The sequence below is a fragment of the Melopsittacus undulatus genome, chromosome Z, assembly GCF_012275295.1.
Source record: "Melopsittacus undulatus isolate bMelUnd1 chromosome Z, bMelUnd1.mat.Z, whole genome shotgun sequence".
Classification (NCBI taxonomy): domain Eukaryota; kingdom Metazoa; phylum Chordata; class Aves; order Psittaciformes; family Psittaculidae; genus Melopsittacus; species Melopsittacus undulatus.
In genome coordinates this window covers 653,141-672,462 of record NC_047557.1, presented here as the reverse complement: position 1 = coordinate 672,462, position 19,322 = coordinate 653,141, and the positions used below count along the sequence as shown (strand labels likewise).

General features: G+C 39.8%; 1 protein-coding gene across 1 annotated transcript in view; it reads left to right on the top strand.

The window, feature by feature from the left end:
• DCC (DCC netrin 1 receptor) overlaps positions 1-19,322 on the top strand; it is a 428,960-nt gene that overhangs the window by 393,418 nt on the left and 16,220 nt on the right. Inside the window, exons 25-27 of the mRNA XM_034072648.1 lie at positions 4,800-5,026; positions 7,400-7,516; positions 12,033-12,188. Of these exons, the coding sequence (XP_033928539.1) occupies positions 4,800-5,026; positions 7,400-7,516; positions 12,033-12,188 (500 nt within the window). The remainder of the gene's footprint in view (positions 1-4,799; positions 5,027-7,399; positions 7,517-12,032; positions 12,189-19,322) is intronic.

Below are 19,322 nucleotides of genomic sequence, written 5' to 3'. Positions count from 1 at the left end.
GATGGAACAATCTGCAAGCCTTGGGTGGAGGAAAGTCGTGTTTCTTAACAAAAACTTGACTGAACAAAGTGAAATAAAGCATATTATACAGAACAACCTGGTACTGACCTAGGTGGCTTAGCAGGGATTTTCTGTCTCCACCATCTGGTGAAGACTGAAATATCATAAAAATGACTGAAATATCCATAAAAACCCTGTGACGAAAAAAACAGGGGAGAAAAATGTATGCAAAGATTCAGGTGCAATAACTTACCAAGTTGTGCATAAAGAGAACGTATGGGTCCTGCAGTAATTGAGATTTATACCTTCACAGTAACTGCATCTTCCACAGCACGAGACACTCGCTGCCTTGCACTGGCAGTGCCTGGTTATGTGGTGCCAGGGAGCATGGACAATGGGGCCACCCATCAGCTTCATCCTTCAGAGTCTGGGCTTAGAGAAGATGAATCCCAGTTGAATCTTAAAACAAGGGAAAATATCACTCATGGAACACACACCCAAAGTGCAGGACCTGCTTCTTATACAGGGATTGTTTTAAAGCTTTAGGGTATAATAAGTATTTGTAATGTGCCAGAAGAATTAACCTGTGGACTGGTAACACGAGGTCATGACTGCACAGGAGGTAAGCTGAGGGTAGACATTTAGTTCAAGACTGGTAGGTAAATAGTGTGTATTTAAGCTGTTAAAAATGAAACATAGTCTTGAATATATCACCCAACCAATTAGTATGCTGGACAGGGGTGTGGTGTAAAAAGAGGCTGCAAAAAACAAGCTGAGACTAGTTTAAGTCCCGTATAAGTACCAGGGATGTGTCAGTATACATTTAGGAAGGCTTGGAGGAGGTGTTAAGGAAAGTGTGATCAAACTCAAATGAACTGGGAGTGAGTTGGCAGCCACTAAAGAGCTGCCATATTTCACTTCTGTGTTCTAGAGGTGCTCCTGGGTTTCTGTGTACCCTCCATGCTGGGATGCCTTGTTAAATCCATGCTGGGGGAGCTCATTAGCTCCATCCTAGGGTAGCTCATTAGCAGTGCCCTCTGCCCCATGTCTTGCACGGTGGCATGAGCAGGATCTGACCTCAGGGTAAACGACCATGAAGCCAAATGATAGCAGAGTCAGGTACTGGTTTCAGCTTTATAGGATGGTTGGCAGGAAATAAAGAGGTCAAAATTAACTTTTCCATCTGTAAACACTGGGGAGATTCTCTAGGGAAAGAATTGTTTTGTATCCTTTGGGTTTTGTCCAGGACCTCTACACCAGTAGAATTTCCCTTAACACATCCCAAAAGACAAAGTGCACATTTTTGCCAGGTTAAGAGTAAAGAGAACTTAAAACAGACACTCATGCATTAGAAGGATGATTAAGGTTAAGTAATGTTCTTATTTACCGTTGGGTATCTGTAAAGCACTCTTCAAACAGCAGTGGAGGAGCTCAGTGTGGTTATTGCTTATGGGACTATTGCTTCTGTGTTCTGCCTTCAAAAGTGCCCCTGCTCCTGAAGATACCTGATCAGACCAGGACTACGCTGTTACCCATGGTGGTCTTTTACAAGCAAAACCTTGTTTTGCCCAGGAGAACAGTTTATTTCTGAGCTCTTCAGATAAAGACGTCTTCAGGGGTTGTTAAACAAATAAACTAGGCTGAGTTGCTATAAACTTAACTGTTTCCTCTGGAGTAATGTAAAGGCAAAATGAAGGCAGTGAAGAGTAATCCTACTCTGGAGTATTTGAACAATTATCCTAGCATGTGTATATTGTTAGGAGCTATGTGGGTATGCTGCGTAATGGCTGGAGTCACTGCCCAGCTGCAGTTGTGCTGGCAAATGCAGAAATAGATGACGAGAGTTTCCTCTCCAGAGGCTTTGTTTATTTCAAAAGTACATCATTAACCAAAACTGCATGATCATAATATTATTTTAAGGGCAGAACTGAAGTTTAGTTCTATTTTTAGTTCTATCCTTAGGAAAAAAGAATAAATACATATATATATAATTATGGTATGCAAGGATGCATTTCATGCAGCAAAATCATTGAACAACAACAGAAACACTGTTATTTGATATTTTATTTTTTCAATTCAGAACTTCTTTTCTTCCCAATCCCTTCTCCAACAATAAAATGGAATCCCACCGTAAATCTCAACATGAATTTCCAAAGTATCCTTTTCCTTTTCTGCAGCTGAGGTTCAAAAATCATGTTGAATCTTTTATGACTTTCTACATTCTAAAGATATATTATTATATAGATATAGTGTGCTCTCTAGTGCATCATTTATTCCATTATTCCAGGATCCTGCCTCCACCTGAAATGGAAGGTAGATGCATTTTCAGAAGCTGAAACTCAACTTCTGCACTGCATAAACAAAATATTCCAGGGGAGGATTTATTTTCATTTGTTATTGATGCCATTTTCTTATGCACTCCTGGCTCTGATTCAATTTGCTAATCACAGGCTGTCAGAACATCAATAATTTGTGAGAAAAAAACAATGCAAACCAAGCTAGATCACTGCATATATTTTTAAATGGTATTATTGCTGCAGCAGTTTTGTAGTTATGGTTGAAATGGCACATTCATTATAACCCCCTATTTTGAGTTCTGCATAAAATTACTTTGGGGCTGAAATTTCTCTTGCCTAGCTAAAGCCTGGAAAAATGAATTCCCTTCAATTGAAAGTGACAAAAAAGCTGCTGTATCCAGAAGTGAGGAAAGTAAGACCAAAATTATGGTCTTTTCTTGAACATGACAGCAAGAGCAACTTTATACATCAACTTATCATGACTTAGGGTCTGTGCCAGGTGTACTAGGGTTTGTGCAAGAAGGTATTAAAGAACTTTGTTCCATGTTCTTTATTCCTATTCTTTGAAACACATTTTGAGTTACAAGTCTTGAAAATTAGCAAGTACCAGACTAAACATAGGAAATAATTATGACCATAAGCCAACACTCTTTGTTTTCCACAGGCTATAAATGAAAATCTCTGAACAACCCCAGTCTCCAGATCTAACTTTCCAGATCACATTTTAAAGTTAATCTTTTGCCCCTTGAAGAGATGTTGTGGTACTGACCAGTCAAAGGACCTAAACCAATCTATGCCATTAAAGGAGGCAGTTTGAGGACTGGGATATTTCTGCTGATATAAAATGTCATTGCCGTCAGCTTTTGGGATTGGGACAGGGCTGTATCCTCAGTGATGTTTTACATTACAGGATGGGTTGTCCCTTCTCTTGAAAGCAAAATGTTTGGTAATGCATGTAGTTATAACATGTATGTCTTGCTCTCTGGGCCAGGCTGAGAAAACCTAGCAAAGAACAGAAATTGATTAAAAATAATTTAAGTTTCTTAAAGTTTAAAATTTCCTCAAGCTTTTTTTCTGGCAAAATAATCCCATAGCATCTTCCCCAATGCCTGCCATAGCAGGAAGGTCAGTTACCCAAGTACACCTACACAGATGATACCCAAGGTGTGAGTCCTAGGAATGCCAGCAAGAGGTTTTGCATTGCTTTCTATGGATTTGGGGGAAAAATATCTTCCTTTCAGGAGGTGCACAGTGGTGTTTTGGGCTAAACATATAACAGAGGTAATGAGTAACTCAGAAAAGTGCTCCTGGAAATCAAGGTTGTCATTTTTTGTTACCTAAAAGTGCACATGAACTTGAAAATATTTGACTGGATTTTTTTGTGTTTCACAAGTATTTCCAATATTCCATTTGGGACAGTTACATTACTTTCCTTTCACAAAGAACTTTGAGATATACAAAGGGAAAAAACACTGGTAAGAGAACATTTGGATTATTGAGCAAAATACATAACAATAAGCCAGAAAAACTGTTCTTTCAGAGTTATTTAATTTGATAGATTTCTGACAAGGCTTTCTCTACAGCTGTAAATTAGGCTTTGTGCTCCATATTTAAAGTGCATATATTTTTTCTTTGGAATAGAAAATCACCCGTGTTTTGTTATAAATAGGCCGTATAGTTGAGGGGAAGTTGGAAAGCAGTGCAGCAGTGCCATCCCCTCATGGCACAATGTGGTCTCCAAAGGAGATGACCCACTGGTGCAAGAGTAATACTTAGGCATAAAGAAAGCAGAGTTAATATTGCTCTGAGAAATACTACCCTGGATTTCTGAGTTGTTTTTGCTGCTGTTGTTGCTGTTATTATTATTAATATTATTATTATTTTGAAATTTGCCAAATAAAGGGCTTATGTCCTAGTAATAAATACATAATAAAATGGATGCTTCATTCCTGGAAGTGTTCAATCAAGGCCAGGTTGGACAGGGCTTGGAGCAACCTGCTCTAGTGGACAGTGTCCCTGCCCATGGAAGGAGGTTGGAACTGGATGAGCTTTAAGGTCCCTTCCAACTCAAATCATTCTTTGATGTGAGTCTATGAAAAACAGTGGTTTATATTTAAATGAATACAACATATGCTGTGTGCATTTATAGAAGGTGTAGAAGGCAGGAGTGGGCTCAGCAGTTTTCAGTCACTGTATTTAGCTGCAGGCATTCCATAAGTGCTGCTTGCTGTTCATCCCAAGATGAATCTGGCCACTTCTGATCCAAGAATTGTGGTTTTCCCTAATTTCTACCCCAAAATGACCCACCCTGCTGAGCTCCAGGCCCACTTCCTGGAGTAAACTGCAGGAAGCAGAGGACCATACTGAGGTAACTGCTGTTCTTTGACGGACACAACCAGAGGGGTTCCTTAGAAAGACATTAAAGGAGGAGACATCATCCTTTTGGTCTTATGAAGGAGAAAAACTTTCTTATGTGACAATTTTGATCTTTCTTGGCTGCAGGAAACGTGCAACCCACAGTGCTGGTAAGAGGAAGGGCAGCCAGAAGGACCTGAGACCCCCAGATCTGTGGATACACCACGAGGAGATGGAAATGAAGAACATCGAGAAGCCAGCGGGCTCAGACCCTGCAGGAAGGGACTCACCAATGCAGAGCTGCCAGGACATCACCCCTGTTAGCCACAGCCAGTCGGAAACACAACTGGGAAACAAGAACACAACACAGCCTGGTGAGGGGATCCAGGGGCAGGAAGGGCAGAAAGTGGTTGGACATCACCCATAGACTGTTTGGGTTGGAAGGAAACCTTAAAGGTCACCTAATCCAACCCCATCCTATGTACTCTGACTTGGTTTATTCTTCACCACCAACATATCACTTTTGTTTAAACTGATATTGGTGGTTAGTGGCCTTAGCCCAGCATGTGGAGTTTCTAACAGAGGGATAAACCTGGCAAGATCCAGGAGGAGACTGGAAAAATTAACAGCTATGGGTGCCAGGAGAGACATTTCTATGTGATTTTTGCTGTGGTCTCAGACAAGGGGGAATCCCATTGGTTTTTATTTTTACTCGAACTTACTAAGCTCAGGAATTGAGCTGAAAGTCAAATGTTATTAAATTTGCATACCATGCTAAGAAAAACAGGGAGGAAAAAGGGGACATAGAGAAATAAGTGGGAGAAGAGGGAGAACATGACTCACAAGAAGGTCAGAAGCTGAATTTGGTCCAGGGAGACTGAGAAAACTTACAGATATGAAGAAGGAAATTCTGTAAGAAAAATGTGGTTTCAGGGAGGTTTCCTCCTCATTTTTTGAACCTTAGTGCACACAGCACATCACAGATTTCACTTTAGCTGATAACATTCTTTTCATGATGATAATAGAAAATCTTGGTGATACATATGGAGAGGGATGGGGGCAAAACACAGCACAGAAGTTGAAAACAGAAACATATTTGTCTTGAGTTCATCATCTGTGGAAGGCAGAGTGAAATAATTCCAGAATACTGGTTGGGGCTGTAAGTAATGAAGGTGACTTTTCTCTGATGTTTTTATCTCTTTTCCATACCCCTTATTCTCACAAGGAAAGAAAAGTTGAAAAGAAGCAGTTTTCAAATTTCTAAATGGATCTCATTTTCTGACATCGTGTTTTGGGTTGATAGTTCGCTATTTATGAAGATAATTGTGACAATGATTTCCATTTTTTTTAATACAAAAGTCCTTATTGTGTTAGACATTGAGGAAGCATAACCAGAAGATTCCCTCTGCCTAAACAGATACTGTTGATGACAAGGAAAGCTTATCCAGGGCCCAGAAAGATCAATACAAGAGCTCCATCGATTGCAATACACTTGCAATCGAGTGCATAGCAGGAAGTCATCACAGCATATGAGCAAGTTAATGACAAAGGCTGGGCTAGATATTTTATGTGTAAATGCCTTGGACCATAAATAAATGCCTTTATGTTTCTTCCCATCTGAAATACTGGCTTTTCACTAGCAATTAGCTCTTCGAATGTCCATCAATAGAAGACTTGGCATTTTAGTCCTGCAATTCAGAGAAGAATGATTTGGGGGAAAAAAATAGTCAGAAAAAGAGGCAAATCAGTTTTTTGCTGTTTTTTTAAGGAATAGGTGTTTGCTTTGGTACATAAGAGCTGAATACTGTGTGAATATTAAGTATAACTGTATGACATTATTAAACTGACCAATTATCAGGTTCATATATCCAATTATCAGGTTCATATATGATGTGAACATGAACATATATGTTGCTCATACATATGGAAGACAGAAACACTTGTGAATTACTCCACCTAGCATTCAGTCCCAAGCACTCTTTCTTTCTGACAAGTGTATTCTCTATAGTTTTTGGATACTTAAAGTACCCTATACTGATGTGACTAAGTTAGAACATCCTTATCTCAATACTTAAACAGAATATCTAATTTATATAGGTACTAGAAGAGTTGATTTGGACATTAGGCAGCGTAGCTCAGTTCTCTGATCTAGATGTGCTAGCTGTGATCCAGGACCAAATATAAAGGGCAGATCCAGGCACATCACTCATATGCCCTGGTTTCTGTGGAAAAATGAAATGCATGGTTTGGAAAAGACACCATGAACTACTGGACAGTCAGAACATGGGACTTCATGGCAACTCACAAGCAAGGTCATTTCCATGCTTCAGATGTATTTGAAAGACTGGTTCTTCACTCCAAGGCTTTTTACGTACCCGAATTTACACAGCCTTTTCTGGTCTTAATACTTGAATTTTTAAAGACGTTTGTAACTGGGAAGCTATAAGAAAATGTCTTATTTTTAGCAAGAGAATGGGGTATTCAAGACAATTTTGGAGACAAAGAAAAAAGGGACATGATATCTTAATTCTCTTACAGAAAAATATAAGCACAAATTCTATTCAGATAAGGCAGCCACAATAGTCCGTGCAGCTCTTTGCAGGTGGTGCTTAATGATCGGTTAAAATAACTGAATTCTAAAAAAAAAAACCCAAAACCAGGCTATTTATCTTTTTGATAGATACAGGGAGAAGAGAAACATTAATTTACAGCCTTTTCAGCTGAGCTATTGTGTTGTTTTCCTGTAGGCCCTGAGACAGAAGAAGTTGGAAGTAGCATGTCCACGTTGGAGCGCTCACTTGCTGCCCGCAGAGCCACCCGTGCCAAGCTCATGATCCCCATGGATTCACAACCAAACAACCCTTGTGAGTTCCAGAACCTTCCCCCAGCCCCATTCCGCACCCCGCAAGCTGTGCTCACCCATCTGAAGACCTCAGACAATCTTGCAAATATGATCTAGTTATGCCTCATAAAGTTAAACAGCATTAGCAATGTTTTCATCATCTTAAAAAAGAAGAAGTAGAGAAATATATAAAAGGCCTGGAAGCTTGCCAGAGCTTCACAACATATCAGTGGAAAAACTATAAAGAGAATTCATTAATCATATTTCTGCTAGACTCAGCCTTGGCTAAGCCTAAACAGTCATTGTTCCTATTTTACCAGGAAGATAGTGATGGGTAAATCCCTTTGTATCCCTACTATAAAACTTTAAAAACTGGGGTAAAAGTTTAAAGCTGACAGAAGTGAAGGCTTTGCAATACACAGATGTGAATTGTGATATTATTATTATTACTATTACTATTATTATGTTAGTGTTTTTATTCCTATTGCTATTACTATTTCCATTACTATCATTAATATTATCATTATCAAGAATTATAATCAATTGGACACTGTTGCAATTTCTGCTATATTTTTGTCTCTACTAGCTGCCCACACACTATATGCTTTTTAATATGGAGCAGCTCTCTTACAAAACCAAATAAATTATGAAAAAAATGGTTTTGATAGGTGTTAAATTTTAGCGGCCACAGAGCTTTTCTCATTGAACAACTTCCATAGATTATGTGAATGCTTTTCAAAGCAACAAAGTGCATGACAAAACCAAAAAGGCTGGAGAGCGTTAGATAGGTTCTCCCACCATGCAGACCTTACTTACTAAATATCTGATAGGACCTTGTTTCACATCTGAGCACAAAAATGATAGAAGTGAGACCCTACACGCACTGGTTTGGCACTCATCAAGTTCCCGATGGAGTATGAGGCTTTGGGTCTCCACCTTTCCTCTGAGCAGCCCTGTGATCAATGTCTCGATAGCTCTCAGCTTTGAGCTGGAAGTTCTACCTTTGACCTCACAAAATAGATCTGATCAAAAATCTACAGAAATTGGTACATTTGTGTGAATAGTCTGGGTTAAGAAAAATGAACATATACTGACAGAAATCCATTTCATCACAGGATTTCTCTCTAGCCCTGATGGTTAAATGTAAGTACCTATTTGTAGGTTTGTGGAAGAGCACATCACAAATGATATATTAAAAAAATAGTAATAATAGAAGGAACTGAATGAAGGAGAGAGAACAACCTACCATGCCTTTGTTCAGGACATTACTTACTAGGAGCTAGTTTGGTTCCCTTAATTTGTGTTTGCCACGGGTGCATTTCAGGTCATGCTGCTCAGCTTCAGTACCCAGGTGCCCAGGGAGAGAATGAATTCCAGTTCTTCACATCTTGAGCTGGACATATCGCCACATTTCAACCTCCACACTCTTCATGATGTGGAAGGCAGACCTGTAGGATGAGGCAAAGAAACCTCTTACGCTACCTGGCCATGTCCTGGGACATATTCCCACTAATTTCACAGTCAGACAATTTGCCCTTTTTCCAGTGGGGTTCCCCCTTGGTTGAAAGAGAGCAGCAGTCCAAGAAAATGAATAGACTTGGAGTCGTGTAAGCAAAATCAGAAACAAATCAATCTTAATTACAGTGTGTCAATAGCAGTGTTCGTTATGTCCAGTCAACAGAAAGCTGTTCCATAGCTTATAGCTAAAACTGCTCTTAAACATATTTAGTTTTTTCTGTCACATAACGCATTTTGAGGAAGGATCTTTTTATTTATATTTACAACAATATCAATCTAACCTACAGCAACAGCATATTACAATTGTTTGCAAATAATTAAACTCTGATTTATGAAAGTCTTATTTGTGCATTTGTGCAGGCTGGGTTATGCTGAATATGGTTGGGTTTTTTTTTTCCAGAAGATAAAACTGAAGCTTTGTCAGATTAGATACTTTAATTAATTTCTCTCTGTTTGCCTGATGCTGAAATTGTCAGCAGTGGGTGATTAAATAGATTAAAGAAGCAACAGTGTAATTCCAAAGTAAAAAATGCATATTTTTAATTGTTAAGTACCAAATCTGGAAGTACTCATGCTTGTTTCAATAATCATTATTTGCAGTCTTTGAGAACAAATACACTCCATACAGTGCTTTTGCTCACTGAAGTGAAAGGAGCATAAACCAGATAAATTTGATGAGGTTTTAGTGATATCTTTGACAGCTCTAATGCAACTGAAATACAGGGAATCACAAATACCAAGGCTGTTGTATGGAGAGGAAAAGACATCAGGGATGAGGAGACCCTCAAGCTTCCCACTACCAGTCCTTCCCTTCCCTACTGTTTAGTTAATCCCTGTCAACACCATATTCTTCTGAGGGTCAGCTCCCTTCTCTGGCATTTCAAGGTATATATCTCTCTATATATATCTATATATCTCTATATATCTCTAATCCCAAATCAGTCCTTGCACAGAGGGTGGCAAAAAAATTTGGTACAAGAAAATGAAAGAAAATGGGAAAAGTCCATTTCTAATGTTGATGGTGGGATTATGCAATACTGCAGGTGCAGAAGCACATGCTTTTTGGTATACTGCGGCAGTCAAAGCATCATAATAAACTATTCATAGAGACTGGTTGGATCTGATGATCTTAAATGTCTTTTCCAGCCTAGTTTATTCTATGATTTAATGAAAATTAATTGGGAATATATTCAAGTGTTGTATCGTTTTATGTCTAATCTTTACTTATGAAAGATGAAAATGAAATTCTTACAGAGTAAATCAGTTTAGAAAGAGATTTCAGCTATGTTTTGAGGAGAGGTTTTTTTCTGTTTATCCCCCTCCTTAAAATGACAGAAAATCACAACAATTCTTTTTCTCAAGGAAATATGAACATGTCGACTCAGTTGCTTTGGGAGCCTCTGGGGTGCTTGAATACAATTCAAGCTGTCCTACTTTGTCATTCCTGTAAGCTGTTCTTGGGTGCTGCTTTCTTACATGATACAGTACATTTTAAATGCAGACCAGTGTTTAGGGAGCTCCATGATTTGGTCAGGGAATTTCTGTTTTCAGTGTCTTAGTATATCAATATTAAGTGTAAATTCAATTGCTGACAAGCTATGACAGAACAGATTTGTTGTCATATCTGCTTGAATCGCAATGATTTATTGAAAATGTTTGATGTTAGCTTTACTCTGGCTTCTCTGCAATAGAGTACTGCAATGAATAGTAATCCTGTCTTATTTTAAAAATGGAAGTGCTAGGTAGCTACACACTAAAAACAAATGAAGGAATGAACTTGGAAAAGCAAGCTGCTCTTTAATACGATCCAATAAAAAGTGATATTTGTCACTGTAGCAGCAATGCTATAAATATTGTCAATAAAAATGTCTTATACAGACAAAATGAAATGCCTGAATAGTAGAAATTCTCTTCTACAAGTGGATAGACTGAATCCAGACAACTCAAATCACCCATATTAGCATTTCCTCATGAGTTTTCTTCATCACTTGCCCATTACTCCTCGAAATACAGCACTTTCTTGCTAAAAGCCCAGCACTTAAAAATACCCTTGGCACCATGTTGGCTTCCTGTGTGACCTTGAGCAGGTAGCCCAGTTTGCCACCCTCTGCAATGGATATAGTAGGAGCTAGAAGTAATTGTAATGACTATCTTAAAGTCTACAGCACTGTTTGTAATTCATGTGTGAAAGATGCTAGATAAGACAAACCTTATCACCAATGAGCCAGAAAACTCTGTGTATTGTTTAGCTGGGAGAAACTTCAATAGGAGTTTCAATAATTCCTAAAAGAGGTAAAGAAATTTATGATTTGCACAACATTATTATCACCCACTCTTCAAGCAATGGTTGAAAATGGGGGAGATGACTCACAGAAAAGCCTGGATTCATCAAACTTGATCCCAGTTTTCAAATCAAAGTGTTTCATTCAACTTCAGTTTCAGACTTCTACCTTGTACCTTTCATCCCTCTTCCTTACAGTGGGGAATGATGCTTGGGCAGCCTCAAGTGGTGGGTAAACATGGGGATATTGTGCCATTGGGGATGTCCTAAATCAGGGACACTGGTTGTGAAGCTGTCAGATGTAATAGAAGAGTCACAGGAGCCCATGCTCCTCAGAGCAGAAGGTGAAGACAAGAAGCTCTCCTAAGGCATCCAAAACTGAACGAGGGACCTGTGCTTAGACAACTGAAACAAGCCCCTGAATTGCCTGGCCCATTCCTTCTCACTTACTTGTCAAGGGATCTGAAGTGCTCCCCCAAATGTGGCTGGATAGCTGGAACACAGAGAGAAAGCTATTTAATTTTACAGATAACTAATTGCAGGCTGCACTTGCAGTTCTCCAAAGTACACCAAATATTTCTGTATACAAAGGTAGCTTCTGTGGGCAGAGATTTGTTTTATACCAAACATTTTGGGTACTTTGTGGTTGTTTCTGGTTCCCTACTGACCCTCTAAGGATTTTTTTGTCTTAATTTTCTGAAAGCACTCATTTAACCTCGCTCTCTTTCTTCCCTTTTAGCTGTGGTCAGTGCCATTCCGGTGCCAACACTAGAAAGTGCCCAGTACCCTGGAATCCTGCCATCCCCAACCTGTGGATACCCACACCCGCAATTCACCCTTCGTCCAGTGCCATTCCCAACCCTCTCCATGGACAGGACCTTTGGACCAGGAAGAAGTCAGTACCGTGCTTTTCTTCTTCTCTTTGCTATTAAAGTGCTTTGAAACAAGTTGCTTGCTATCATTAGAATGCATAAGCTCTAGCCAATGCAAATCATGCTGCTGTGCTTTTTGAGAGCCACAATAAGTCCCAAGAGGCAGCCACAGTAAGTCCATAAATCCCAAGTGGAGAAGAGGCAGCAGCTGGTATTCAGTCTGTACTGAACACCTTTAAGTTAAAAATCACTGTCTCCCCAGTCCAAATTTGTCTTTTCTGCAGGTATTTCAGTCATTTCACTGTGTTCCATTTTCCTTTGCTTTATTCATAAGGATGTTCCAGAAAAATGCAGGCTTCAAAAGCTCTTCTTCATTCCGACGCAGAATCTGGTACCATCACTCATTAAAACCATCCATGATAGCACTTTCATGACCCTTCCACACACTGCCTTACCAGGCTGAGCTGCCCTCACGGCTTATCATATCTAGCTTGCTAACATGTAAGCCAGCTGTTTCTTGATTCAGCCATAGCAGGCATCGAGAACAGTTTATTTTCTACCTGTAGCAGATCCTTTTATCCATATGAATACTATTGTCCTCGCTTCACTTATCTCTTCTCTAGACTGAGCTCAGCATTCATATTTACTCCTCTGGAGCTATAGATATGTGGTCTGTGTGCTCCCATACCTATTCTCCACCTTACCATGATCTAGGGAGGGTGTATGTTTGGAGACTCACCTTCCCAGTTGACTGATAATACCCTTCCACACTGACAGCTCTCTGCTCTTTGTTCAAGCCTAAGTAGTGTACTCTGGCATATTACTTATAGTATATTACTTATACAGGCTTGTATTTTCTTACAATCCTCCCTTAACTCTAGTGCGTATCGAGCCTGAATTATTGACAGATTAATGTCAATCTGTTACACATACTTTGTTCACATCACATAGAATCTGCGCTGCGGGTCCATGGGGAACTCTTCTTGAAATGACTGATATTTTTCCTGACATTTGATTGTTGCTTTCCGTCAGTTCTGACAGGTCCTGGGGGACGGGTGATTGAAATCCAATGGTGGGATTGTAGGTAAAAGCTGGGTTTAGGTGTACTATGTGTAACTCTAATGCCATCCATAATGCCTAAATACAATGACTGAGGCAGAATCTCTTCCCTGTGAGGGTGCTGAGGCGCTGGCACAGGGTGCCCAGAGAAGCTGTGGCTGCCCCATCCCTGGCAGTGCTCAAGGCCAGGTTGGACACAGGGGCTTGGAGCAGCTGCTCCAATGGAAGGTGCCCCTGCCCATGGCAGGGGTTGAAACTGGATGAGCATAAAGGTCCCTTCATCCCAAACCATTCCATGAATCTGTGATTGCTGCTTTTTTCAGTGTGGTTGTGGAGGTCTTGCCAAAGCTAAATGGCAATTTCTTTGGAGTGCCTCACTGGCCTCATCAGGTTTATATCTGCTGCTTAAATTAATACCAAAGCCACCACAAATGACATGCACAAACAAAGTAGATTCACTTCCTTGCTTGACAAACATTACATGTTGGGGAATAAAAATAGAGTTAACTACCCTGATCAGATGATCATGGAGATGGAAAAAACATAACTGAACTATTTGCTCAGCTATTGTCATCTTGACCTGCTCATGGAAGAACCTGAGCTTCTCTTGTACCCAGATCCAAAATCCAGCTGCTGAACTGGGGAAGGTTTCTAAAGTTCTGCTGAGGTTTCGGGGATGGAGGCAGCTCTCCTGGTAAATACCATGAGGAATGGTGGCTGGGACGTGATTGATGAGAAATGCATTGGGCACAGCCCCCAAAATCACACATCCTTGGCACATCCAGCTTCGACCTGAACCAACCAATAGATTTACACGTGTAGTAGGCTGGAAGTGATATTTTCAAGGAGAGGAAACCCTCTTTGGGTCCAGTGGTAGTTCCTGGGAGAAGGTCTGTATAGGAAAGTGTGGCTTTAACCAAATCTTTCAAGCACTGCACGCTTGAGAGTTTAACAGAAGGTTGCTAACACACAAAAGGTTTCTGCAAGAAGCTTGAATACAAAACAGCTTTAATTATTCAGAAGACCTGATGGGCCTTGAAAAAGCTCAAGCAGTGAAGATTTCAGATCATTTGGTCAGTTTCCCATGAAATAATTCAAAAGCAGTAGACAGCCTTGTTTGGGTAATGGCTATTTCAGATCATTGAGGTCTGTGTAATCAAGGCTGCATGGTATTTATGAATTATATAAGCCAGTTACTATGCGCAATGACAACCTGTTAGAGGTATTGCCTTTGCGCTCTCTGGTGAAGGCTATTGAGTTTCAAAGCTCATGGACCATACAAAATACCTCCAAATGAATATTCTCTTCCCTCACTGCGCCTTACATTTTCAGCCCTATGGCAATGAAGTGAAGGCACAGACAAGGACATGGAGATAGTGTTTGTTTTCTAGTGACACTTGACACTATCAGAACCATCCAAGCAGTTCCCTAGGTTTATATCATGTCAGTGTTCATTACTTTCCAGTCCAAGAAGGGATGAAGGGATATAAAAGTGTATTTCTAAAACGGTGCCTGAAGCTGTTCAGAGCACCAGTGCTGTTACTGCTGAATGCCAGCCCATCTGGAAGAGCAGTCAACGTCCAGCGCATCCAACTCGAAAGCATCTGCTTTGTTTATGGCTTGCCTCCCACTGCCTCACCTCCCACCTCGCTGCAGCAGAAAATGAGGGTAGAGCCACAAAATTCCTCTCAACTCTTTGACTTTGTTGATTTTTGGCTGCTTTCTTAGTATGATTATGCTATTGAGAGCGACCAGGAGTTGAAGAGATTATAGAACCAATTCATATGCTTTTTCTGGGTGAAAAATTCACATGATACTTGACCAATAGCAGCTGTGTCTGAAAAAGGAATACTTGGCAATAATTCCTCTGAGGTAGACCCTACCTGTGGTACTGCGTGACCGAGCACCCTATTGATCAAGATGTAGCAATCCTTGAATAAATCATATGCCGTGCCATTAGTGAAGGTGATGCTTGGCATCCTGCCTCACAGACCATGCTTGAACACCTATTTCTGAAGGCTTTTTTTATTGACCCAAAGATGTGAGTGCTCAAACTTATCGTTAGGACAAATGTTCCACTGAAGAGGAAACTAAAATAGCAAGGCAAGGAGAGTCAGGCCACAGCTATAGACTGGACAATAAGCTGTCTTTCCTGTTTGACTACTGCTGTTGACCCAACCAGCCGTAAAGTACAACTGTTAAATAATATAAATATATAAAATAAATACAAATAATATAAATATAAATGAGAAAATATCTCGGAGCCATAATAAAGTGACTGTTGTCCAGTCAGCAATCCTTCCCACTGCTACTCTTCTATTTCAGCCTTCTCCAAACCCTGGTTGCACCCACTATTCACAATGTTAGCATGGCAGGTAGGAGGAGATGGTGACATGCCTTGTTTGCCATGACTTAGAGAACGAAGAAGATGCTCTTTCTTAACTCTACCATGACTACTAGAGGTGCTGAGTCATGATGGTCTCCAGTAGGAAGAGAGCTGGAGAAAACCATCTCCCACTTGGGAGGTACTGAAGGAGCCCCATGCCTGTCCTGCCCTGTCTCCATCCACACACACTGGTCAGCATAAGCAGGCTGTGTTCTGGTCCCATCCTGATCACACTGTTACAAAAGGCAGAGTACTTGTCTTATGGGTAACCCTAAAGACCACAACTGGTCTAACGGCACCATTTTTAGAGGGAGCCATTCATAGAACCGTCGAATCAACCAGGTTGGAAAAGACCTTGAAGATCATCAGGTCCAAGCTTTACCCCAGGACTGCCAAGTCCACCACTAAACCATGTCACTACCTCATCTGTATGGTTTGTGAACACTTCCAGGATGGTGATTCCACCACTGCCCTGGGCAGCCAGTTCCAATGCCTGAGCACCCTTAAGGGAAGAAATTCTTCATCAGTGCATTGCCTTAATAATCCATGGGATGAAAACTTGGAGATGTCCAGAAAATATGGTGGTTTTTTTTTTAAATAAAGACTAATTATTTGCTAATATTAAAAAGAAAAGCTGAAAATTGTGTAACCCAGAACAATAACATGAATAGCTTGAGATAGCCATAAAAAGATTTCTGGAACAGAGATAACTTTATGTATCATTAATCTGTTAAAGTGAGATGCACTAAAGCAAATATTTTCTGAGCACATTTCCTCTTGGAGCTGGCTTCCTGTCAGCTCTGCACTGAGCTTATCCAGTTGGAAAGCTTAAATCCCTTCTACCATAGGAGCTGCATTAGGGATTGAATGGAAATAGTGGTTTTTATTCAACAGTCTGTTTTGGGTTGCATCATCTCACAGAAGTGTAGTAAGAGATGTAGTGGATCTGTAGGTCCTGTTTAGTCCCTCTCTTCCTCTGTTTTCCTTTAGAAACAGAATCAACAGCATAGTAATTTGGGTTTTTTCATTACATTATTTTTGGGTTTAACACCTGTCATTTAAAGGTTGTTCTGCTATTTTGCCATGATTCAGCTTTAGATTAACAATTTTTAGTTTTCCCCAAACATATTCTTTGGGATGCATCTGAAATTGCACAATAATAGTAACTTGACAACAGGAATGCTAAAAAAAAACCCACATTCCTGCTTGTGCTACAACATCCAAAAATCCCAACAGGAATGAGGCCCTGGTTTGTCATCATTACACAGGTATATAGTCTTGGTCACATAATATTTACAATCTGTTGTAAGTTCAAAAACACACAGAAAATCATTAGCAGGTGCAGCATAAAATTCAGTCATTTTAAGACCCATCTACCATCATATACTTTGAATTGTTACTGCCTTTTTTTCAATCCATATTGATTTTTTCATTACCACAGACTGCAAATAGATAGAAATCTGAGTGTGAATTTTTCCAATGCTACTTAATAAAGATACACAATGTAAAAATATGTTCAGAAACTTAAATTCATTAAACATTAAATTAAAGTTTAAGAGCACTGTGCCAACTAACAACTATACAAAAGCAAAGGGAAGATCAAAGTGTTTACATCAGATATTTATTCTTCTGCTTGGTGAGCAGTGTTCATGGCTACTGGGTTCAAAGAAAACGTGTTCTCAGTGTTCGTTGCCTAAAAAAGAATGCAAGTAGGGCTTTATCCAAAGTTTCCTCGAAGGAATGAAACCCTAATTGGTTTTACTGGGCTTTAGAACACATCTTCATGTATAGCATAGTATTTTCTTTACTTGGCCAAAATATTTTACTAAATTCAAGAGCAAAAGATCACAATTGGAATGCAGCATGTTATTATCTGCTCCATCCAAAAGGCCAATTGGGAGTCTATTTTCTGTAAAAACAAACAAACAACAAAAAAAAAGCAATAATTGGATCAGTGGAAATAATCAGAATTCCTGGGCGGTTTTGTTGAGGTGTATGAAGGCAAATATCTGGCTGCGAGGCAGGGAATTGAGGTAGGGAATGCAGGCAGCAGTAGCAATGTGCTCATCTTCATCCATCCTTCAAATAAACAATCTATCCTCTCTTCCTGCAGGGACTTGAGTGAATTGCAAATTGATGGTTCTCATTATGTCTGCAAGCATGCACATCTTGCTTTAGAAAAATGTCTTCTCAAGCATGAAGCACACCTTCATTAGACCACTTACCTTCAATATTTTAAATCCCAGCACTAGCTTCTAATTTTAATAGAGTCATCACACCTTTCTCTTCAGTCATAGCTGGAGGATAACCTGAAATCCTTTGTGTAATAATGGTTATGTAGGTCTCCAGCTTTTACAAGTAAATCTTTAAGATAAAACATATCCATACTGTAATACAGTAATTTAATAGCTTTTTAATGCAGGGCCCATTATGCTGATGCTAGCTGGTAAAGCTGATAAAGCTTTGTTATCTGAGAGTACCACTGTGGATAGTACCAAGAAGGTATCTGATGGTGAGTAGCAGTAAGTCTCTGGTTTACTTCTTCCTCCAAACAGGTCAAGAGCCTTCCAAAAGACCTGTCCTTAAAGACAACATGAAAAATGCTGGGCTCCATAGGAAGTTCAGACTTTGATAAACATATCAGAAGACATTTTGAGGCTAAGAGCATAGACAAAAGCTTTATTTTTACTTTAAGCAAAGACCTTGCCAAGGTTTTACTCCAGAAAACATTGTAACCTCAGATGTTTACTTCTTTGAGACTCACATACTATTTTGTATCTTGCATAAGAGTGAAGGGAGAGAAGAAACCAATGCCCATGGTACCTAGAGCAGCAGCACTGTGGCACCTTCTTGAAGGTGTGAGCAGCGAATAAGGGTAGAATGATCTCAACTATTATGCCTGCTTTATTCTGTTACAAATAACCTTAGTACCTCTGGCTTCCTTAAGAAGAATTTTAGTCCTCAGAGAAAGGAGAGGTCTGCCGGACAAGGAAGGAAATGGAAAACCAGAGCAATAGCATGGTAATGCAATGAGCCTCAAAGTTAAAACAAGGAAAATGAGACACAGAAAAGCAAACTTTAACAAACTGCAGATGATTTTGACTTTGGTCTGATCCTGTAATTGGCTTTCTATCCATGGTGTTTGATTTGGCCACGCATCTCTGTGATATTGCCGCAGGAACAAGAAATGGGGTTGTGGAAATGAGGCAAAATCCTCATTTCCATTTTTCAAAATTGTTTTGCCTCTTAGTAGGTTGTAATTACTTCTATACTTTGACATTAATTATTATAAAATGCCTTGAGATTTGACTTGGCTGTGTAATTGCATGTTATTTACACAATGAGTTCTGGTTGTTTCAGAAGGCTCTGAAAGAAACCAGATCCTCTGGAGTATTTTGGGTCCCAGTATAATAACTAATTCTGATAGCTATGTATCATGAAGGTTGTTTTCTTCAATACGAGGTTGAGCTTTTCCTAGATTTCTGTTTCGTGCCACAGGCTGCATGATTAACGGTTGTGCTGTGAGCCATTCTGCCTGGTGCTAATACTTTAGAGCCATTGGACAGCACCGACATGCTCAAATTAAATAGGTTCCTGTTGTGATCAGTCTCTTCAGTAACCAGTTTGATTCTTTCCCCTGTTCTGCTTGCAAATAATGTCAGGTCTTCCAGGAACTCTCACAAAGAGAAGAATTTACATTGGAAAGGGCTTG